General features: G+C 41.5%; 1 protein-coding gene across 2 annotated transcripts in view; it reads left to right on the top strand.

Annotated features, from left to right (window-relative positions):
- Positions 1–253: 253 nt before the first annotated feature.
- rad50 (RAD50 homolog, double strand break repair protein) overlaps positions 254–24,863 on the top strand; it is a 50,327-nt gene continuing 25,717 nt past the window's right edge. Inside the window, exons 1-10 of one of the 2 annotated variants that reach the window (XM_064978721.1) lie at positions 254–361; positions 10,855–11,006; positions 11,287–11,370; positions 11,607–11,758; positions 20,292–20,477; positions 21,237–21,441; positions 21,673–21,801; positions 22,155–22,320; positions 24,046–24,239; positions 24,405–24,611. In XM_064978721.1, the coding sequence (XP_064834793.1) occupies positions 10,878–11,006; positions 11,287–11,370; positions 11,607–11,758; positions 20,292–20,477; positions 21,237–21,441; positions 21,673–21,801; positions 22,155–22,320; positions 24,046–24,239; positions 24,405–24,611 (1,452 nt within the window). In that variant the 5' untranslated portion in view covers positions 254–361; positions 10,855–10,877. Of the gene's footprint in view, positions 362–7,886; positions 7,963–10,854; positions 11,007–11,286; positions 11,371–11,606; positions 11,759–20,291; positions 20,478–21,236; positions 21,442–21,672; positions 21,802–22,154; positions 22,321–24,045; positions 24,240–24,404; positions 24,612–24,863 lie in introns of those variants that run through there. The other variant, XM_064978720.1, reaches the window with a different exon arrangement.

The raw sequence follows: 24,863 nt of genomic DNA on the forward strand, positions 1-24,863 counted from the left end.
AATTCCTGTACATGCAAATGTATTTGGTGAAGAAAGCTGATTTTGACATGTTAACCTGAGTTTAGCTGGTTTATCATGTCAGTTTACATTATATTATTTTGTACTGGATATGTACTGTATGAACTGTAGCAGGTTCTGTCTTTCATGTCGTCACATAATAAAAATTCCCTGTGTGTGTGCGTGCGTACGTCTGTCCGTCCTTGGGCTTAATACCCTAAATATTGGTTCCTGCCTGCAGTTATTGGACTCTTTTTGGTGTTTGCTAAAGCTGACTGTCTGCTTTTCGTTTTACAGAGAAACGTTCCTGGCTAACAACTAATTACCTAGCTAGCTTTAGCAAGTAGATTCCACTCAACTCAAGGTATAGTATACATATTCAAATTTCTCAAATGATTTGGTTATTAAGCTGCTGGGTTTCCCAAGTCGTTTGGCGCTATCTTACTCAAGCCGGCTAGCTTGCTAAACAGTAACTCTGCAATGCATCACAAACAGAAGGCTCGTAATAGCCAATCACAACACTGGACTGGGCAATGGCATGAATTTGTTTAGTTGGTCCATCACTCCAGTGAAAGTGACCAATCTAAGGTTTTTATACAAGCACCCGCCTTTAAGCCCCCCATCCACCTGAAATCCTAACCAAAAGGTTCCAAGACTTCAGAGAGAACAAATTGAGTAATTGAGAGCGAAAACTTGACATTGACAAGTGACTTGCTGGTGGACAATTGAATGTGTTCAAATAAATGTTTTACACGTTTCTTTGCTTACAGTTCTATGTGTACTGTTTAAGACGTTGTTTTTTTTTAAATTTGTGACAATTATGTTCTTCTCACTCAAAATTATTTCAATTTTTTTTTTCAAGTTCAATTTTCACTCGACTGGCCTGTGCGCTCACAGGACCCGTCCAATGCTCGCTCGACCACATTACTTCTGTCTCTACTCACGGTTTGCTCATGCAATAGAGCCCCACATTGGAGGTGTCATAATACCCACAAAACATAGGTCAAGCAGGGAAATGGTTCCAATTATTTCCCCACCATATATTTCTCACAGGGGATTTTAGAAACACTTAAAATAAGGGTGTTTTATGTACTGTTGGCTTACCCAGGTGTGACGTTTTGATAACCATGCAAATCTCTCTCACACAATGTGAATTTTATAAATATATTTCCCTCTATTTACTCTCAAATTCGAAAATGTTAATTAGCATCAAAGTTTTTAAAAAAACAAACATGCGAGACTATAAAATCCCTGCAGGCTCCTGCACATCATCTCCAGCTGACACATTTGCTAACAGGTATTGTGTCAATTTAAAACTTGCACAAGACAGTTCCCAGAATTGTTTATTTAAAGAAATGTTGCCAATTTATTCATTACTACATTTAGCTAACATTAGATAGTTAGTCCAGAGGGATTCTTAACTTTGCCTCTATTCGGTAGTCTTGTCCAGATCATCATGGCATTTGTAGTTCTTTATGATAGCTACATTGCCACAGACATGTATTGAATGAAACTCAGGATCATGTTGTATCATGCGAAAAGTAAAGGGAGATTTAATGTATATTCTTACATCCCTCCGGCTGAAAATAACAAACAAATCATAGTACAGATGGCAATACAGAAGGGCTCTCCCAGGCCCAGAACTGAGTAGATTTGAAGCCCCACCCCATAGCGCCCAAATAAATACACTTCCCCTCTGTCACAGGTTCAAATCTGTGATCAGAGATAGAGGGAACATAAAGAGAACAAAATGATAATACAACAAAATGACATCACATGCTCTCATTCACACAACTAGTTAAGATTAAGAATGATGATGACAATATCATAACTGAAATTTGATGAAATATGGATTATGATACTGACCAGTATATCAAAAGATAAATACAAACACATACACACTTCCACTCTCTCATACTTCGCCCTCCCATCTAGACAGAGATACAGTAGTAGGAACCCTGTGAAGGCCTCCTTTTGAACATTTTAGCAGCTAATTAGCATTTCATTTTGGGGGGTAAATACAGGTGAATATATTGATAAAAGTTCCCTTGTCCTAGAGAGTTTTACACGGTTATCAAAACATCATGCCAGTGTAAGCGTACTCAAAACACAGCCCTTCTTTTAAGTGTTTCTAAATTCCCCCCTGGGATAAATGAATGGTGGAAAAATGATTGGAACCATTTCCCTGCTTGACCACTAGATTATTGGGTACTAAACTCAGCAAAAAAAATAAACGTCCCTTTTCAGGACTCTATCTTTGAAAGATAATTCGTAAACATCAAAATAACTTCACAGATCTTCATTATAAAGGGTTTAAACACTGTTTTCCATGCTTGTTCAATGAACCATAAACAATTAACGAACATGCACCTGTGGAACGGTCATTAAGATAGTAACAGCTTACAGACGTTAGGCACAGTTACGAAAACTTAGGACACTAATGAGGCCTTTCTACTGACTCTGAAAAACAGCAAAAGAAAGATAGATGCCCAGGGTCCCTGCTCATCTGCGTGAACGTGCCGTAGGCATGCCGCAAGGAGGCATGAGGACTGCAGATGTGGCCATGGCAATAAATTGCAATGTCCGTACTGTGAGACGCCTTAAGACAGCGCTAGAGGGTGGACAGCTGATCGTCCTCGCAGTGGTAGACCACGTGTAACAACACCTGCACAGGATCGGTACATCTGAATATCACACCTGCGGGACAAGTACAGGATGGCAACAACAACTGCCCGAGTTACACCAGCAACGCACAATCCCTCCATCAGTGCTCAGACTGTCCGCAATAGGCTGAAAGAGGCTGGATTGAGGGCTTGTAGGCCTGTTGTAAGGCAGGTTCTCACCAGACATCACCGGCAACAACGTCACCTAAGGGCACAAACCCACCATTGCTGGACCAGACAGGACTGGCAAAAGTGCTCTTCACTGACGAGTCGTGGTTTTTTTTCTCACCAGGCGTGAGCGTTTATTGTCGAAGGAATAACAATTACACCGAGGCCTGTAGTCTGGAGCGGGATTGATTTGGAGGTGGAGGGTCCATCATGGTTTGGGGAGGAGGCTACAGCATTATCGGGCTGAGCTTGTTGCCATTGCAGGCAATCCCAACGCTGTGCGTTACAGGGAAGACATCCTCGTCCCTCATGTGGTACCCTTCCCGCAGGCTCATCCTGACATGACCCTCAAACATGCCATACTGCTCGTTCTGTGTGTGATTTCCTGCAAGACAGGAATGTCAGTGTTTTGCCATGGCCAGCAAAGAGCCTGGATCTCAATCCCATTGAGCATGTCTGGGACCTGTTGGATCGGAGGGTGAGGGCTATGGCCATTTCCCCCAGAAATGTCCGGGAACTTGCAGGTGCCTTGGTGGAAGAGTGTGGTAACACCTCACGGCAAGAACTGGCAAATCTGGTGCAGTCCATGAGGAAGAGATGCACTGCAGTACTTAATGCAGCTGATGGCCACACGAGATACTGACTGTTACTTTGGATTTTGACCGCCCCCTTTGTTCAGGGACACATTATTCAATTTCTGTTAGTCACATCTGTGGAACTTGTTCAGTTTATGTCTCAGTTGTTGAATCTTGTTATGTTCATACAAATATTTACACATGTTAAGTTTGCTGAAAATAAACGCAGTTGACAGTGAGAGGACTTTCCTTTTTTGCTGAGTTTATGACTCATACAGTGGTCCTCTGTGATGTTTCATCTTGCTTGCAAGCAACATCATGAGAACAATGTCTGGATCTTCCTCTTCTACCATGGTGGATGAACTTCCTTTTCTGGTAAATACAGGGCCATCTATCTTTCCCAACTGTGCAGACAAGCAGTTTCTTACGTTCTTTAGTGGCCGGGGGCCTGGAACTTCATTGTCTGCCATGGTAGATGAGTCTGGATCTTTCTCTTCTGCCATAGTGGATGTGTTTGGATCTTCCTGTTCTGACATGGTGGATGAGCTACCTTTTTTCTAACGGAATTTGGCAGCTGAAGGCCCTTGTTTTGTCACTGGGTTTCTGGCATGGCCGGCTGAAAGACAAAACAAAGTTACTTTTACTAGCTAGCTAGGTTGATTACTAAAATGTTAACATTGATATTTAAATACCATAACCCACAGACTTGACTATAGTAACGATAAAATAGACTGTGCTTTGGTCTATCTGCACATCTAAAATCCTACTATGTGGATGGGACATTTCTGCTGGAATGGAGCAATTATCTGGAATGCTCAACTAGATGATCAGGACAGTATAGGGTACTATTTGCCCGAAGAGGTGAAGTATTGTGATGAGCTATAAGGCTGTACCTGTGATTCTAATTCTCAAGAGGAAAGTTAAAACCCTCGGCTGTGAGGTCAAAGAAAAGGAGTGACATGTAGGGATGGAACATAACGATTTTGGCACTAGCCAACAGACCACAAATTCTACCAGCCCAGGTAACATTCAGGTCCTAAATCTGTGGCATGCGATATTTGCAAATGTTAAATTTCACTGCTGTCAGGCTCATTTGGCATATTTTCTACTAGCCATGTCACTGCTGTGTCAGGCTAGTTGGGCATATTTTCTACTAGTCATTTCAAATCAAATCAAAAATCAAACTTTATTGTTCACATACATATGGTTAGCAGATGTTAGTGCGAGTGTAGCGAAATGTTTGTGCTTCTAGTTCCGACCATGCAGTAATATCTAACAAATAATCTAACAATATCACAACAACTACCTTTTACACACAAGTGTAAAGGAATGAATAAGGATATGTACATATGAATATATATGGATGAGCGATGGCCAAACAGCATAGGCAAGATGCAGTAGATGGTGTGCTGTGTCAGGCTAGTTTGGCACCTTGTCTACTAGCCCATTTTGAAAAGTACTTGCCTCAGGCTAGCTTAATTTCCATCCCAGCTGACATTTCTAACTGACTTCACAGGTCATTTGATTAGTCATGTACAACAGATGCACTCATGGAACAAAACCATTTCTGTGTTTTGTATGGGGATAACATTGAGCCCATAAGTCCTTTGTGGGCTAGCTAGTCAACTTTAGCTAATGTAGTTAACTAGCCAACCAAGGTGGCTAACTAGCTAGCCCACCAGGCAATATTTAGATAGATAGCTAGTTAACAGTAGCTCACCGTTCGTGTAGTCAGACTTTTCTAAGTGGTGACATGTTACTTAACCAACTATCCTTGCCATGGTGCTGGCCTAATGTTAGCTAGCAAGTCTGACTGTACAAACGGTGAGTTAATGTTAACTAGCTAACGTTAGCTAAATATCCCTTCCCTGATGGGCTAATGCTAGCTAGCATGTCATCACATGAAAAAGTATGACGACAAAAATCATGAGCTAACGTTAACTAGCTGGCTAGCTTAAAGAAGTCAATAAAAAAAGTTCACAACAGTCATTATGCTCGTCTATGCTGGTGTTCTTTTTACATGTAAGGAAGGTAACGTATGTGGTAAACAGCTACAGTCGGTGGTTATCTAGCAAATTATTTTTTGAAGATAAGCTTGAAATGGGCATGGTCGAATTGACTCAGCAACCAAAAACACATTGGATCTACTTTGTAGTATACCCCCTGGCTAGTGGCCACAACCTATGTCAGGGTTCCCCAATTTACGGCCTGCGGGTGGTTTTATTTGTCCCACTAAGTTTTCTGAGCAAAAAAGAAGTATAATTGTCGGACATAAGACTATAAAAACACAAGGAAATCAGCTCCAAGTTATTTTTATTTAAGAAATCTGTTCCCAAGTATTCCCACACATAATAGAGAGATACACGTGATCGTATACAAATGTAAGCAGGATTTGAAATGATGATGTTTTAGTCAAATATTGTATCTGTTTGGGCTTCTTGTGGTGAATTTGCAGTCTACAAATTATTTGTAATTGTGTTCTGGTACCTCAACAAAAAAATCAGCCGGCGGCTGAATCTATTTGATGATCCCTGACCTTTTATTTATTTACTTTAATTGTGTTCTGTTCCCTGGTCCCTCAACAACAAAAATCTGCCAGCAGCTGAATCTATTTGTTGATCTCTGACCTTTTATTTAACTAGGCAAGTCAGTTGAGAACAAATTCTTATTCTACAAAGAATGTGTTTAATTGCCTTGTTCAGGATGTTCACTTTGTTCAGCTCAGGGATTTGATCTCACAACCTTTTGGTTATAAGTCCAACACTCTAACCACTAGGCCACCTGCCACCTTAGGTTGAAGATACCAAGAAAGTGCATCATATCATGAATAAACATGGAGTGGGGCCTTCTGAAAGATGTGGTGAAGGAAAAGATGATGGATAACAAAAAAATGAGAAACATTGAATATGTTTGAGTGAATATGGAATGGAGGATCAAACAGAACTTTTGGAAAAGTTTGAGGAGGAAATGGAACATGACGAGAGTGAGGATGAATTAAATGTGGTGGCAGGTGCAGTGATGACTGCTGAGAAGAAGTTGAGTGTAGAGGGAAGCAGTGAAGTGAGGAAGGTGGGCGTCAAGTGCAAAAACAGGGATACGATCTCCAGTAGTTCAGTGATGGAACTTGTTGAGAGTGAGCATGAAGTACCTACGGCAAGGCCAAGGATGATAAGGATGATTTTGTCCCAGTGGGAGTGAGATTTGTAGAGAGAATGATTCCTTGCCTTTTGATTGATCCATATGTGGTGTAAGGTTAAGTGGAGGAGAGGTTGGGGACTGTTGAGTTGGTGAAGTAACTCAGAGTGGACTTGTGATGATTTATTGTGTTTCCTCCCAGAGGGAGCGGGTGCTCAGTATTGTGAGATTAGGTACAAGAATTGTGATGTGAATTCTCTCCGGTGCAGGGTGATAACGGGGGTGGCATTAAGTGTTGAGGAGGAGCAGTTGAAATTGAAGATTCACTGTGTTTGTAACACCTGCTGTTTGGTGAGAGGTCGATCCGGTGGGGAAATGGAGAAGACATTATCTGTCATGCTGAGTCGTCACCAGATAAGGTCAAGGTAGTCAGTTATACCCTGAGAGCTTATGTTCCGAAAAATATTGCAGCAGTATGTAGAAGGGAGATGCCTAGATGTGAGAAGTGTGCAGGAGGGCATGAGACTACGGAATGTGTGGTATCGGTGGAGAAAGTTGTGTGTGTTCGTTTTGGGGGTGATCATGGGGCTGAAGATTGGAGGTGTCCGGTGAGAGAGGCAGATTGAGGTTGCCAGTGTTAGAGTAGTACAGAATTCCTGTGAGTAGACAGAGATGAAGAGAGACTGATGGGAAGTATACATTATGTGCTTCAGTAAAGTGGGCTTTTTAACATTCATAGACATGGTTGTGAATTGTACTGCAGAAATGGATGGCTCGAAAGTCACAGAAAATAGAGGTTGTGGTGGCAGCGGCCGATAATTATTTTTTATTAAACCTTTATTTAACGAGGCAAGTCAGTTTAGAACAAATAATTTTTTACAATGATGGCCTACCAAAAGGCAAAAGGCCTCCTGCGGGGATGGTGGCTGGGATTTAAAATAAATAAAATATAGGACAAACAGGAATTTCTTGGGATTGGATGGATTTACTGCAGAACAGTTGTAAGGGGTGTTGAGTGGTAGTGATATGCCCTCTCACACCGTTGGTCTGGAGTAGGACTAGTCATGGTTAAATATTGGAATGGGTGGTGTGTTTTTCAGAGAGAGGGCAATTTTCATTTGAATTATTAGTTATTATTGTATCAAAGAATATAATGTAGGTAGGCTCTGAATGGCCTCACACACCAGTACAGTACGCACCTAAAAGTTGGATGCGATCCGCCAATCAAATCTCAAAGACGAAGATATCAAGTATTTTTTTCTTCCTAGGCCACAACACTTGTGACCCACAGTTTTTGCCTGCCCTCTACCGGACAAAAAAAAGTAATAACACCGGTAGTTGCGTTTGATGAGCGGATGCTGCGACGTCACGGTTTTGGTCAGCGCGGCAAGTCTAGTGAGAACTTTCGCTGCTAAAAAAATAAGGTACTTTTTTTCGACATGCTTTAGTGTCTCAAGGTGCCTCCGTACATTCTTCTCATTGCAATTGTTGGTCTTGCTGTTCACAAATTTTAAATAGTGAAAAGTAATTCGTTGTTGGTCTCTAAGCTAACGTTAGCTTTCGAAGTTTGCTTGCTAGCTAGCTACCAGTAACGTTAGCTTGTTAGACATTATCTGGTCATTGCTGTTGATAGTCACACATGCCCGTGTTGTCCAAATCGATACTGTGCTTTTGCAATGTTTCCAAATTAATAGCTAGCTTCTAGGTTACAATATACAGTGTACAAAACATTTTAAGAACACCTCCCTAGTATTGAGTTTGCCCTCACAGAAAAGCCTCAGTTTGTTGGGGCGTGGACTCTACAAGAAGTCGAAAGCGTTCCACAGGGATGCTGGCCCAGGTTGACTCCAATGCTTCCCACGGTTGTGTCAAGATGTCTGGATGTTCTTTGGGTGGTAGACCATTCTTAATATACATTGAAAACTGTTGAGCGTGAGAAACCCAGCAATGTTGCATTTCTTGACACAAGCCGGAGTGCATGACAGCTACTACCATAATCCATTCTAAGGTACTAAGATATGTTGTCTTGCCCGTTCAACGTGTGAATGAAACACATACGCAATCCATGTCTCAATTGTATGAAGTTTTAACTTTTTGGCCAACCCGACCAAATTCACATAGGAAGGTGAGTTCTAGATGTGTTTTTTTTTTTAAATTGAAGGTAAGTCTACGAAAGGGTAGGTGTGTTCTGTTCGCTATTTGCGTTCTTTTTTTCTCTTTTTTTACACCAACCTTAAACAGCAGAATATACAATATTTTAGGTTATGGAAAATATTTCACAGCTGTTTGGATTGTACAATGATAATCTACACTATGCAAAACAAATTGTATTTGTCACATGCGCTGAATACAACCTTACAGTGAAATGCTTACTTACAAGACATTAACCAACAATGCAGTTAGCACTTATTTTTCTAAGGTGAAAAATAGTGCCTTTTGGAAAGTATTCAGACCCCTTGACTTTTTCCACATTGTTAGGTTACAGCCTTATTTTAAAATTGATTAAATTGATGATGAAAAAACAATACACACAAATGCCCTGTAATGACAAAGCAAAAACAGGTTTTTACAAATGTATTAAAATTATTCAAGCCCTTTACTCAGTAATTTGTTGAAGCACCTTTGGCAGTGATTACAGCCTTGAGTGTTCTTGGGTAGGACACTACAAGCTTGGCACACTTGTATTTGGGGAGTTTCTTGCATTCTTCTCTGCAGATCCTCTCAAGCTCTGTCAGGTTGGATGGGGAACGTGACTGCACAGCTATTTTCAGTTCTCTCCAAAGAGATGTTCGATCAGGTTCAAGTCCGGGCTCTGGCTGGTTCACTCAAGGACATTCAGAGACTTGTCCTGAAGCCACTCCTGTTGTGTCTTGACTGTGTGCTTAGTGTCGTTGTCCTGTTGTAAGGTGAACCTTCGCTCCAGTCTGAGGTCCTGAGCAGGTTTTTATCAAGGATCTCTCTGTACTTTGCTCTATTCATCTTTGCCTCGATGCTGACTAGTCTTCCAGTCACTGCCGTGAAAAACATCCCCACAGCATGATGCTGCCACCACCATGTGTCACCATAGGGATTGTGCTTGGTTTCTTCCATACATGACGGTTGGCATTCAGGCCAAAGATGATCATGTTTCTCATGGTCTGAGTGTCTTTGGGTGCCTGTTGGCAAACTCCAAGTGGGCTGTCATGTCCCTTTTACTGAGGAGTGTCTTGCTTTGGGCCACTCTACTATAAAGGCTTGATTGGTGGAGCGCTGTAGGGATGGTTGTCCTTCTGGAAGGTTCTCATCTCCACAGAGGAACTCTGGAGCTCTGTCAGAGTGACCATCGGGTTCTTGGGGGTTCCAGACTTCTTCCATTTAAGAATGGAGGCCACTGTGTTTTTGGGGACCATCAATGCTGCAGACATTTTTTGGTACCCTTCCCCAGATCTGTGCCTCAACACAATCCTGTCTCGAGCACTACGGACAAGTACTTCAACCTCATGGCTTGGTTTTTGCTCTGACATGCACTGTAAACTGTGGGACCTTTATATAGACGTGTGTGTGCCTTTCCAAATCATGTCCAATCTTTTGGCTTTACCATAATTGGACCCCAATGAAAGAGTACAAACATTTTCAAGGATGATCAATGGAAACAACATGCACCTGAGCTCAATTTTTGTCTCATAGCAAAGGGTCTGAATACTTCTGTAAATAAGGTATTTCTGTTGGTTTTTAAATACATTTTCGACAATGTTTGAACCTGTTTTACTTTGTCATTATGAGGTATTGTGTGTAGATTCCTGAGCTTTTTTTTTTTTTTTACATTTAAATTTCATAGTTTCTTTATACGTTATTCTTTCATCCATTTTAAAGGAAGGCTGTAACGAAACAAAGTGGAAAAGGGCAAGGGGTCTGAATATTTTCTGAAGGCAATGTACATGCTTGTTTTGTCACATTGAAATTAGACACTAGAATTTTAGGTAATGGCAGAGCGAGTTCTGCATAGTGCAGCTTTCACCTGTCTCCTCCATCTACACTAATTGAAGTGGACATCAATAAGGGGGTCATAGCTTTCTCCTGGTCAGTCTGTCATGAAAAGGGCAGGTGTTCTTAATGTTTTGTACACTGGGTGGAGCTAAACACATTACACTGCAGGATAGGTTAGATAGCGAACGTTCAACAAAGATTTGACCCAAACTGTCAGTGGGGTCACACGAGACTAGGGGGTGTTTTCATGAGCCAATTACATGCATGTTTGCCCATTCGGTAATTCAATTACTTTTGCTATTAGAAGTTGGCATCTGCTGAGAATGCTCATTTAAGCTCTTGTTCCCCAGCTGAACCCAATAAAGGTGCAAAGATGTCCAGAATTGAGAAGATGAGCATCCTCGGTGTGAGGAGCTTTGGAGTGGAAGACAAAGACAAACAAGTCATATCATTCTTTAATCCCTTGACTGTGTTAGTGGGACCCAATGGTGCTGGTAAAACGGTAGGTTGCATGAGATTTATATAACTTGTATGCTGCCCTGCAACCAAAAAAGTTATCACATAACATTACATTCATTGACATTACCATAGAAAGGGATCATTTGCCGATAAATGAAAAACCTTATCACACTTCTTGATGGGATAGTGGGTGCGAGATGCACAGTATTGCATGATTTTGACCTAGCCTGCTTCCATTGGTTGGTGTGCATTGCAGACAGTTAGCTATGCTGGTAGATTCAAGGACTTATTTTAATCCTCTTTTTTTCCTCCTCTGGCCACAGACTATCATTGAGTGTCTGAAGTATGTAACAGCTGGTGAATTTCCCCCAGGAAGCAAAGGGAATACATTTGTTCATGATCCAAAGGTGAGGACCTCTGTCTGTCTGTCTTGGTTGGCTTTGCAAGTGAGTTTGTTTATACATCAATGCAAAGCAGAGAAATATTAATGTTTGTCAACATTATTCATAACAAAGGCCTGGAGGTTTTTTCTCATCGGCAAAAACTCAGGACTCGTATTTATAGCATCCTCCGTGGCATACACAGTTCCTAGGCCCTGGTTGTCATGCATAAGAGGTACCTAATATTGCCTTTGGTGTGTTAGGATGCTCATGAGACTGACGTGCGAGCTCAGATCCGACTGCAGTTCACCGATCTAAATGGAGAGAAGGTGGCAGTTCAAAGGTCCATGCAGGCAACACAGAAGGGCAAGAAGACTGAGTTCAGAAGTCTGGAGGGGGTCATCACCAGGATCAAGTGAGTTTAAGTGTTACTCTACCTTAACCACAGAATATGTTCAAGAGAAGTGGTAGGCACTATATTGTACACAGGACCGGCCCACCCATTTGGCAGGTGCCTAGGGTCGAATGTTGACGAGGGGGACATTTTCCGAGCTAAGCTGATCGACACACCTCCAACAACACAACGCATCACATAATTCTCTCCGAAAACATATACACATTATACGGACTAGGGATATACATTTTGGTCAATTTTGCCGCTGACTAATTGAGCCTCATTAACCCGTCATCAAACTAAAAAAAATACTTCCTTACAGTAAAATGATGTGACCAACAGAACATACTATCAGAGATCTGTATATAATGACGAGATGCTTATTTTCCGCCCTAGCAATGTAAGTCGTCCCAAGGCAGGAAGGCAGGCGACAAGCTTAGGCCCAAAATAAGCCCATAGAAACGCATTGGGCTTATTTCGGACTCTTGCTTCGCTGCCGCCTCTGATACTATGCATGCATACAAGGACCGGACATTTTTTGTTAAGAGCTTAATGGAAACAATAGCAAGCCTATCGTCTTAGTCAAAAGGATATAGCAATATAGCAACTACTGTAATGAAGCAACTAATAAAATGCAATTAGTGGAAAACACAGTTCTAAACAGCGTACCTAAGATATGCAATTCCATATGTGACAGAGATGAACATCTGGGGTAATAGTGGGGTAATCCAATAGCAACAACAATGATAGATTTCTAACATGACTAGGATTGTGCTTTTGGCTTCTGGACAACGGAATAAAGTTGATTTGAAAACCAATAGAACAGGAGAGAATTGCTGGTTAATGGCATGAGGAAGTCTATAACATAATTTCCTCGTTTCTGTGGATGGATTTGGCAATGCAAGACGCTCCTCATTATTTGAAGTAAAACGTTCAGGTTTCAAACAATTTTACTGCCTCAAGCTCCCGTTGCAAAGTGGTGGGGGACGTGCTGATTGTCAGCGGTAGACAGGCTATGGGCAGACTTTAATTATGAGTTGAGGTATAGAAATATCTCCTTTTTAATTGTGGCCAGCAAAGTTTTTAATACGTGATTGCGTTTAGAATTATTTGTTGTGCAATAACTGGGCTTACAAAATCAGGTTTCATTCCAGTACATGCTTTTTGAGGAGCTACTTTCACACTGTCTGACAGGTGATGGGATATTCCGCTCCTCAAAGTAGGCTCTGTATGCTGTGTGATCAATAAGATGCATGACAACAAATACACACGCCTCAAATAAATGCCACACAATTATGCCAATTAATCTATAGCCCGATAAGCATGACCGGTCAAATTTATTTTCGGTATCAACATCCCTATTATGGGCTATTTAGGTGAGCTCCTTTGCCGCCCCATGATAAGCTGTGCCCGCTGAAGTAAGGGTCGCAAAATATTTTAGTGTCCATGCCCAGAGCGCCTCCAGTGTGCTGTTGTCGAGTCCTCTAACATAAATCTTTATTTAAAAAAAAAAATAATAGATGCTCTTATCCAGAGCGACTTAGAGGAGAAATTAGGGTTAAGTGCCTTTCTCAAGGGCACATCAACATATATTTCACAGTCGGCTTAGGTATTCGAATCGGCAATCCTTAGATTATTGGCCCAACATTCTTAACCGCTAGGGTACCTGCCACACCTAAACTATGCTTGTTCTCTATTTGTACATTTACATTTTCGTCATTTAGCAGACGCTCTTATCCAAAGCGACTTGCACTAGTGAGTTCATACATTTTCTTACTTTTTTCATACTGGTCGCCCATAGGAATCGAGCCCACAACACTGACATTGCAAGAGCCATGCTTTACCAACTGAGCTACACGAGTCTCTATATCTAAAGTCATGTAGTCTACAGGCTACTCTTTATGTGGTTTTTCTGTAGCCTATAGACTGGAGACCGTATTTATGACAATGTTATGAGACAGACATTTATTTTTGTATTTTCTTTACGTCGCGCATATTAGGGATGTAACGATTCACCGCTACGCAACAGTCCCGGTTCAGATGTGTAAGATAGGAGTGCATTGGTCCGCGGGACCCACAAACCAATCCAAATGCAACATGCATTGGTCAGAAAATCTATTCAAATGTTACGAATCGCCCATTCACCAATTTTTATCGGTGCTCAAATGTATTTATTTATTCCTTCTGAAAATACAGCTGTCCTCTCCATCAGTGTTGAACTTATCACATAATTATGTTGACAGTCATTGATCTACAAGTCATTTTTCATGCTGAAAAATCCCAGGCAATATTAGTAGCCTAGTCAAACAGCTGCGAACAGCTCGCTTCGATTGGTGACCATCGAGCGTCACCTTTGGCATTCAAATGTTTATAAAATGGCTTACGCAAAGTTAGACTTTATTAGTTAAGCGTGACAACCAATATACAGTTGATGTCGGAAGTTTAGATACATGGCCTTCGACCTTCGTCTCTCCCGAGCCCATACGGGAGTTGTAGCAATGAGACGAGATAGTAACTACTAAAAATTGGATACCACGAAAAGGGGGTAAAATTGAATTTAAAAAAAAAAAATTACATGCCCAATAATTATTTCCATGATTCCAACAATTTCCCCCAAGTGTTTTGATCAAGTTCGCAAGTCAAATCACAATATTTAGGTTTTTGTACTCATATCATGCTGCCCTACATGTTGATGTCAGGACTCTGTCCAGTCAAGTTCTTCCACAACGATCTCGAAAACCGTTTCTGTATGAACCTCACTTTGTGCATAGGGGCATTGTCATGCTGAAACAGGAAAGGGCCTTTCCCAAACTGTTGCCACAGAGTAGGAAGCACAGAATCCTCTAGAATGTCGTTGTATGCTGTAGTGTTAAGATTTCCGTTCACTGGAACTAAGGGGCCTAGCTCGAACCATGAAAAACAGCCCCAGACCATTATTCCTCCTCCACCAAACTTTACAGTTGGCACTATGCATTCGAGCAAGTAGTGTTCTCCTGGCTTCCGCCAAATCAAGATTTGTCCGTCGGACTGCCAGATGGTGAATTGTTCATCACTCCAGAGAGCGTGTTTCCACTGCTCCAGAGTCCAATGGTGGCGAGCTTTACACCACTCCAGCCAACACTTAACATTGTGCATGTTGATCTGCATGCTTGTTTGCAGCTGCTAGGCCATGGAAACCCATTTCATGAAGTTTCTGACAAACAGTTCTTGTGCTGACTTTTCTTCCCGAGGCAGTTTGGAACTCGGTAGTGAGTGTTGCAACCGAGGACAGACAATTTTTACACTACATGCTTCAGCATTTGGCAGTCCTGTTTTGTAAGCTTGTGTGGCCTACCACTTTGCGGCTGAGCAGTTGTTTCCATTTCATAATAACAGCACTTAGAGTTGACCAGGGAAGCTCTAGCAGTGCAGAAATTTGACAAACTGAATTTTTGGAAAGTTGGCATCCTATGACGGTGCCTCTTGGAAAGTCAGATCTTCAGTAAGGCCATGTTACTGACAATGTTTGTCTATGGAGATTGCATGGCTGTGTACACTTCTATTCACCTGTCAGCAACAGATGTGGGTGAAATGGCCAAATCCATTCATTTGGCCATGTAGTGTATCTAAAATGTATTCTGACGCTCAACAAAGTTATAGATGGATGATGATGTAATGATGGACAGTTTTTTTTCTCTGTGCTTATTTGAGCTGTTCTTGCCATAATATGGACTTGGTATTTTACCAAATAGGGCTATATTCTGTATACCACTCCTACCTTGTCACAACACAACTGATTGGCTCAAATGCATTAAGAAGGAAATAAATTCCCAACATTAACAAGGCACTTGTCATCTGAAATGCATTCCAGGTGAATACCTAATGAAGCTGGTTGAGAGAATACCAAGAGTGTGCCAAAGCTGTAATCAAGGCAAAGGGTGGCTACTTTGAAGAATCTCAAATATAAATATATCGACCGATTACGATTTTTCAATACCGATACCAATTATTGGAGGACCAAAATAGTCTATGCTGATTAAAAAATATATATATATATATTAAATAAATAAATTGTAATAATGACAATTACAGCAATACTGAATTAACACTTAACTTAATATGATACATCAATAAAATCTATTTAGCCTCAAGTAGATAATGAAACATGTTCAATTTGGTTTAAATAATGCAAAAACCAAGTATTGGAGAAGAATGTAAACGTGCAATATGTGCTATGTAAAAAGCTAACATTTCAGTTCCTTGCTCAGAACATGAGAACATATGAAAGCTGGTGGTTCCTTTTAACATGAGTCTTCAATATTCCCAGGTAAGAAGTTTTAGGTTGTAGTTATTATAGGACTATTTCCCTCTATACCATTTGTATTTCATTAACCTTTGACTATTGGATGTTCTTATCGGCACTTTAGTATTGCCAGTGTAACATAATAGCTTCCGTCCCTCTCCTCGCTCCTCCCTGGGCTCGAACCAGCAACACAACGACAATAGCCACCACATCGAAGCAGCGTTACCCATGCAGAGCAAGGGAAACAACCACCCCAAGGCTCAGAGCGAGTGAAGTTTGAAATGCTATTAGAGCGCGCTAACTAGCCAGCCATTTCACTTTGGTCACACCAGCCTCATCTCGGGAGTTGATAGGTTTGAAGTCATAAACAGCGCAATGCTTGACGCACAACGAAGAGCTGCTGGCAAAATGTACGAAAGTGCTGTTTGAATGAATGTTTACGTGCCTGCTTCTGCCTAACACCGCACAGTCAGATACTTAGATGCTTGTATGCTCAGTCAGATTATATGCAACACAGGACACGGTAGGTAATATCATCAACCATGTGTAGTGATTATAGTGATAATGATTGTTTTTTATAAGAAGTTTAATGCTAGCTAGCAACTTACCTTGGCTTACTGCATTTGCGTAACAGGCAGTCAGTCGCCTTGTGGAGTGCAACGAGAGGCAGGTCGTTATTGCGTTGGACTAATTAACTGTAAGGTTGCAAGATTGGATCCCCCGAGCTGACAAGGTGAAAATCTGTCTTTCTGCCCCTGAACGAGGCAGTTAACCAACTGTTCCTAGGCCGTCATTGAAAATAAGAATGTGTTCTTAACTGACTTGCCTTAAATAAAGGTTAAATAAGGTGTTAAAAAAAATAATTGGCAAATCGGTGCCCCAAAATACCAATTTCCGTATGTTATAACTTGAAATCGACCCTAATTAAGTGGTCGACCTCTAATCTGCACGCACAATGAGACAAAGACTTTTGGAAAGTGGCCTGGTGTCAAGAAGGGCAGCAAAGAAGCCACTTCTCTCCAGGATTAACATCAGTACTGATATTCTGCAAAAGGTACAGGGATTGGACTACTGAGGTAGTCATTTTCTCTGATGAATCCCCTTTCCGATTGTTTGGGGCATCCGGAAAAAAGTTTGTCCGGAGAAGACAAGGTGAGCGCTACCATCAGTCCTGCGTCATGCCAACAGTAAAGCATCCTGAGACCATTCATGTGTGGGGTTTCTTCTCAGCCAAGGGAGTGGGCTCACTCACAATTTTTCCTAAGAACACAGCCATGAATAAAGAATGGTACCAACATATTCTCCAAGAGCAACTTCTCCCAACCATCCAGGAACAGTTTGGTGACGAATGCATTTTTCAGCATGGTGGAGCACCTTGCCATAAGGCAAAAGTGATAACTAAGTGGCTTGGCGAACAAAACATCAATATTTTGGGTCCATGGCCAGGAAACTCCCCAGATCTTACTGAACTTGTGGTCAATCCTCAAGAGGCGGGAGGACAAACAAAAACCCACAAAATCTGACAAACTCCAAGCATTGATTATGCAAGAAAGGGCTGCCATCAGTCAGGTTGTGGCCCAGAAGTTAATTGACAGCATGCCAGGGCGGATTGCAGAGGTCTTGAAAAAGAAGGGTGAACACTGCAAATATTAACCCTTTGCATCAACTTTGTGTAATTGTCAAAAGTATTTGACACTTATGAAATGCTTGTAATTATACTTCAGTATTCCATAGCAACATCTGACAAAAATATTGAAAGACACTGAAGCAGCAAACTTTGGAAATTGATATTTGTTCTCAACTTTTGGCCACGACTGTACATGATTCCATATGTGTTATTTCATAGTTTTGATGTCTTGACTATTATTCTACAATGTGAAAAATAAAGAAACCCTTGAATGAGTAGGTGTCAACTTTTGACTGGTACTGTATAGTGATGCACCAATATGACATTTTTGGTCGATTCCGATATAAATAAATAAAATAAAGCCAGTACCGATATTTACAATGTTAGTTGCCTTTTTAAGCATTCTAGAACAGTTAAGTAGTTAAAACACACACATGGACACAGCGGTCTAAGGCACTGCGTCTGTGCAAGAGGTGTCACTACAGTCACTGGTTCGAATCCAGGCTGTAACACATCCGGCCGGGAATGGGAGTCCCATAGTGCGGTGCACAATTGGCCCGGTGTTGTCCGGGTCGTCATTGTAAGTATGAATTTGTTCTTAACTGATTTGCCTAGTTAAAGGTTACACACACCCTGGCCAAAAAGTAATTTTGTTGGCATTGACCTATGTCCCCATTAACAGAAACCTAATCAAAACCTATTTATTTCACTTACTTGCTGTGCTGTTACGTTGTTCATTTGTTCAGTCGTTTCATTCTCAACCAGGATTTCTATGGAATGCCGTTTGGGTCGTGGCGTGTGAGAAAAGATACATGACACTTGTTTCAGTAGCTAGCTAACTATCGCTAGGTATCATCTAAAATGACCCTAATTTATAAGACAGTTTTGTGATTAATAGTGGTCGGACCATCTATGTAAAGCTAGCAACAATAAGGACTAGCCACAATAGAGGTATGGCATAATTGTACTATTTGTATTCATTTGCATTACTGTAAATTACACACTTTTATTTTGAAGGCAAACTGCAAATTCCACTTGTGCCTAATCCTTATTGTGGCAAGCTTCACAACTCAACCTGGTGCGGTTGAGCCTCACTGGCCAGATGAAACTAGCTGGCTGCTTATAAAGTTAGCTTTGGGCAACAGGGTTAAGTTGCTGACTAGCTATTTATTTTCATGAACAGAAGTTCAATTTCAATAGGTGAACAACAAGTGGCAAACTAGCTAATACTTCATCACAAGAATTCCTGAATCATTGCTAAGAATAATGAAAATGACTGCAGTTTCTACTGGTCATTGTTTTCAGGCTGTTTGTATTGGTGCTAGCTAGGTTGAACAAATTATGCTTTATTGCCAACGCGCTATTGTAACCGCATCGTTCATGGCCGGTGTTTGCTTGTTTGCAGACTTTCCTGTACAGCTTTGACAGTGCTACTGTATATTTTTTGACATGCAAAGACCCAAATGGCGTTCCATAGTATGTATGTCGTGTCGCTAATAGCAGTGACGCTATTACTGTGAAAAAATGGCGCACTTGGTAGTGTGTACTGGGGCTCGACCAGTCAGCGAAAGCCAACATCACCCACGATAGAGAACAGTTGATTGTCAAGGGCAATGAATTCCATTATCTTGGCTTTAATGGATTTCGCCTTTGAGTTGTCTCGCTGAAATTATTACTCTTTCAAATGACTGCTCGATCCACACAGCAGACATTGTGAGCTAGTTTAGGAATGCTGTGTTCCAGATATAGCGCAAAATTTTACATGGCGTCATTACATCATGTACCTATGTTATATAGGTATGCACGTCAGCTTTGAAATCGGTTTTGCACTTCGGGGCGTCATACTAGACATTGGCATTTTTATCTAATATTGTCCGATTCCGATATGTTCACCGATATATCGTGCATCCATAGTACTCTGTATACACTACCGTTCAAAAGTTTGGGGTCACTTAGGACATTTTTTTTTTTTTAAGAAAAGCACACTGATGTACTTGTCTTTTGCTCAGTTGTGCACCGGAGCCTCCCACTCTTTCTATTCTGGTTAGAGACCGTTTGCGCTGTTCTGTGAAGGGAGTAGTCCAGTGTTGTATGAGATCTTCAGTGTCTTGGCAATTTCTCGCATTGAATAGCCTTCATTTCTCAGAACAACAATAGACTGATGGAGTTTCAGAAGAAAGTTCTGTTTCTGGACATTTTGAGCCTATAATCAACCCCACAAATACTGATTCTCCAGATTCTCAACTAGTCTAAAGAAAGACAGTTTTATTGCTGCTTTAAATCGTAACAACGTTTTTCAGCTAAGCTAACATAATTGCAAAAGGTTTTTCTAATGACCAATTAGCCTTTTAAAATGATAAACTTGGATTAGCTAACACAACGTGCCTTTGGAACACAGGAGTGATGGTTGCTGATAATGGGCCTCTGTAAGCGTATGTAGATATCCCATTAAAATCAGCCATATCCAGCTACAATAGTCATTTACAACATTCACAATATTTAAACTGTCACTGATCATTTTGTTATTTTAATGGACAAAAAATGTGCCTTTTTAAAAACAAGGACATTTCTAAGTTACCCCAAACTTTTGAATGCGTGTGTTTTTGAATGCACTGTACCTTTTTTAAACGTTGATGCTTTCCCAGGCATGGAGAGAAGGTGAGCCTGAGCTCCAAATGTGCAGAGCTGGACAGAGAGATGATCTCAGCCCTGGGTGTGTCTAAAGCTGTCCTCGACCATGTCATCTTTTGTCACCAAGAGGAGTCCAACTGGCCCCTGGGAGAAGGGAAGCCCCTCAAGAACAAATTTGATGCTATCTTCTCAGCCACAAGGTACTCTTAGAGTAGTGTTGTTCGGAGTCACACTTCTGCCCATTTTATTGGAACTTAGCTGTCTTTTCTGTGTTTAGTATTGCTTTACTCACAACAGCATATTGTTAGCTACTGCTATACTCTGTTCATCATGAATGCATAGTCACTTTAACCATATCTACATGTACATACTACCTCAATCAACCTGACTATCCGGCGTCTGTATGTAGCCTCACTACATTTTATAGCCTCGCTACTGTATATAGCCTCGCTACTGTATATAGCCTGTCTTTTTCCTGTTGTTTTTTCTTTACTTCCCTATCTACACTTGTTGTATTCGGCGCACGTGACAAACTTTGATTTGATTCCACCAGGGAATTTAATTTGAAATTCTTATTCAATTCTTGAATTGGAATTAGACAGTTGAATTGATTTGTAAAAATATGAATATTTGGAAATTAATTGAATTGGGATTCAATATTATCAAAAATTTACTCCACGGTTTGTTTCCACTTGTACATCTATATTTCCAGTATAGCAAAGCTGTTTCAAGCGTGACATGATCAGCCTGAAAGCCTAAAGGAATTAAATTGGAATTAGTGGAATTGTTGGGGATCATATTGAATTGGAAATGTAATTTATGGAATTGAGGGGAATTTGAATTAAATGGAATTTATAGCGAGAGGTAATTAGATTAGAATTTGTGGAATTAACTCCAACCCTGATGGATATAAAGGATTTAGCTGTGAACCAACAATTTTCCCTCCCTCCCCTTGTCAGGTACATCAAGGTGCTGGAGACACTGAGGCAGCTGAGGCTCAAGCAGTGTAACGAGGTGAGAGAGTGCCAGGTGGAGCTGAAGTTCCTGAAGCTGAACAAGGAGAAAGCCCTCGAGATCAGGGAGCTGCTTGCCAGCAAGGAGACCCAGCTGGCCTCGTCCAAAGATGCCGTACAGAAGATAGAGGGCCAGATCGAACCCCTGGAGGTGTGACCTCAGTCCATAGATAATTAGTTCTAGACAAGATGAATGGTTTACATCTGCTTATGTTAGTGTTTTATAGAGCGTTATTTAGAAGCTAATTTAGATGCTAAACATTGTTTTTGTCCTGACTAAAAGTAGCCTACTTTGAGTAACTCCATTTTAAATGTAGGCATGCAATGGATAAAGTCTAGATTAATACCGCTTTTTAAGTATTTCTACCCGTTTTTATTTCAGAACCGACTGGTTGACATTGATGAGAATCTGGGAAAAGTGATGAAACTCGACAACGACATCAAGGCTTTAGACAGCAGGAAGAAGCAGATGGAGGAAGACAACCAGGAACTGGAGGAGAAAATGGAGCAGGTGTGACAGACGCATTTCACCAATTTCACCAGAACACTATTCCATTCTCATCAATGGGGAACACCTTTATAAGTGTGTTTGTGAGCCCAACACCTGCTAACAAAGAACCAATTGTCCATTTTGAGAAGAGCTTAATTAGATAACGAATTGGACTCTGCAGCTTTAAATGTACAGATGACAAGTCAGTACAGTACAGATCTTTATTCAGACAATATCTTGTAACATTTTGGAACTCTCTCCCTTTCATGCATCTTTCCTTCATCCTAAATGGATGTGTCTGTCATGTCCAAGACCTGTTCCAGTCCATCTGTGTGGCCTGTGTAACTGAAGCCCTGTTGTGTGGCTGAACTCAGGTGTTCCAGGGCTCAGATGAGCAGCTGCAGGAGATGTACCAAAATCACCAGAGGACAGTGAAGGAGAAGGAGAAGAGGTTTACAGAGTGCCAGAGGGAGATGGAACGAGCCGGGAGAGAGTGCCAGAGACTCAACCGCCTCCAGTCCGACCTTCTAGTTGAACAAGGTGTGACATTGGAGTGACTACACTATATAACCATGAAGAGTTCTATGTTGGGTGCATACAAGTCATGTTATATTTCAGTTTGTCAGTGTTTATTTGCTTTATCGATGCGCTAGACCAGGGGTCTCCAACCTTTTCTAGTATGTGAGCTACTTTTAAAAAAATGTAAAAATACTTATTGCGAGCTTTCAAATCGGCACATTCTTATTTTCTTTACCCTGCAGCTCTTTCCCGGTCCTTGGTGTATAAGACATATTCTTTTTCTGTTGTATTCTCAATATTACAATTATTCATAGAGAAACAACAAAAGTGGAAGGTGGAAGAGTCCATTTCATTGCTTAAAGAGAAATTCCACCTTAAAATGCATCATACAGCTGTATTTTGAAAGTTATACATCTTGAGGACTTGATTTCTGATGTGCAAAACATTTTTAATATGACACGGTTTTTGGGGAAAGTTCTGTACCACCCACAAGATGGAAAGGAAGACCCAGAGTTACCTCTGCTGCAGAGGATAAGTTCGTGAGAGTTAACTTCACCTCAGATTGCAGCCCAAATAAATGCTTCACAGAGTTCAAGAAACCGATACATCTCAACATCAACTGTTTAGAGGAGACTGTGTGAATCAGGCCTGCATGGTCAAATTGCTGCAAAGAAACCACTACTAAAAGACACCAATAAGAAGAGACCTGCTTGAGCCAAGAAACAGGAGTAATGGACATTAGACCAGTGGAAATCTATCCTTTGGTCTGGGGTCCAAATTGGAGAGTTTTGGTTCCAAGCGCCGTGTCTTTGTGAGATGCAGTGTAGGTGAACAGATGATATCCGCATGTGTAGTTCCCACTGTGAACCATGGAGGATGGAGTGTTATGGTGTGGGGATGGTGACACTAGCAATGATTTATTTAGAATTCAAAGCACACTTAATCAGCATGGCAACCGCAGCATTCTGCAGCATCCCATCTGGTTTGTGCTTAGTGGGACTCATTTATTATTCAACAGGACAGTGACCCAAAACACACCTCCAGGCTGTGTAAGGGCTATTTGACCAAGGAGAGTGATGGAGTGCTGCATCAGATGACCTGACCTCCACGATCATCCGACCTCAACCCATTTGAGATGGTTTAGGATGAGTTGGACCGCAGAGTGAAGGAAAAGCAGCCAGCATATGTGGGAACTGTTGGAAAGCATTCCTCATGAAGATGGAAGATACCAATTTGGTTACTACGTGTGTGTTATTTCATAGTTTATGTGTGAGGCACAAGCACCAAACAGGCAGACAGATGGGCAATATTGCTGGAAATTAATTGGGAGATATTGATACATGGTGCCTAACCAGGGGTAGAATAATGTCAATGTGGCTTTGATTGGATAGTACATTTTACATTACATTTAGTAATATAGCAGACGCTCTTATCCAGAGCACCTTACAGTAGTGAGAGCATACATTTTCATACTGGTCCCCCTTGGGAATCGAACCCACAACCCTGGTGTTGCAAGCGCCATGCTCTACCAAGTGAGCCACACGGGACTACACTTGCCAGAAGGTTTATCACAGTTTGCATGCAACGTGTGAAAAAGACAGAGACCGAGTTTGGGAAAACCCTGCACGAGACGGATGTGTATTGGTTGGTCTACACACGCAACCAATAAACCTAATAGATCATGTTGAATATCATTAGTGGTGCTAATCTGATATTGATCATGTTGTGTTTCTCTCCTCCGTTAAGGTCGTCTCCAGCTGGAGGCTGATCGCCATGCCCAGAACATGAAGGCCCGTGACTCCCAGGTGAGAGCCCTGGCAGCCTATCTGGAGATGGAGGGCTACGACCGGTCCCCCTTCAATGACAGACAGCTGCAGAGCTTCAACCGCCAGGTCAAAGAAAGACTCGACCAGGAGACTGAGGCCGCCAACCAGGTCATGGTAAGAGAAAGTCCCGTCCACACGAAGTTTGGAAAGATGCAGCTTTGTTCCATTGATCTAGTTTTAACAGTCAGGAAACGGAACCTAAACTGACTCCTGGCCCCATTCATGTTGTATAACTTTGTTCTTCCAAGCCATTCATCTGTATTCCAAACTGTGTTCCAGAGGGATATACAAGAGAAGGAGGCCATGAAGCAGCAGAGCATCGATGAGATACGAGACAAAAAGACTGGTCTGGAGAGGACCATGGAGCTGAAGAAAGACCTGCAGGTTAAGAAGCAGCATGAACTGAGGAACGTCAAGTCTGACCTACAGAGACTGGAGGGCTCCTCCTCCCGGCTGCAGGAACTGGAGACAGAGCTCACCAAAGCGGTAGGCGCACAACACATTGTCTGCGATTTTTATCTGTGAATGTGTTGTTTATCCCTTAGATAAAGATTCGGTGTGTTTACTAGATGTGGTTTACGCCTGGGTTTAAATTAGTGTCCCCGTAGATTTTCTTAGACAACCGAAGGAACATCCAGAGCTGCAAACGACTACATGTTGAATAGTAGTCCTGCCTCTAAGTAGTAGTTGGGAAAACTGAAGTTCATGATATTCCTGTGTGTATCTGTGGTATCTCTG

The sequence above is a fragment of the Oncorhynchus masou genome, chromosome 11 (genome assembly GCF_036934945.1).
Source record: "Oncorhynchus masou masou isolate Uvic2021 chromosome 11, UVic_Omas_1.1, whole genome shotgun sequence".
NCBI classification, from domain to species: Eukaryota; Metazoa; Chordata; class Actinopteri; order Salmoniformes; family Salmonidae; genus Oncorhynchus; species Oncorhynchus masou.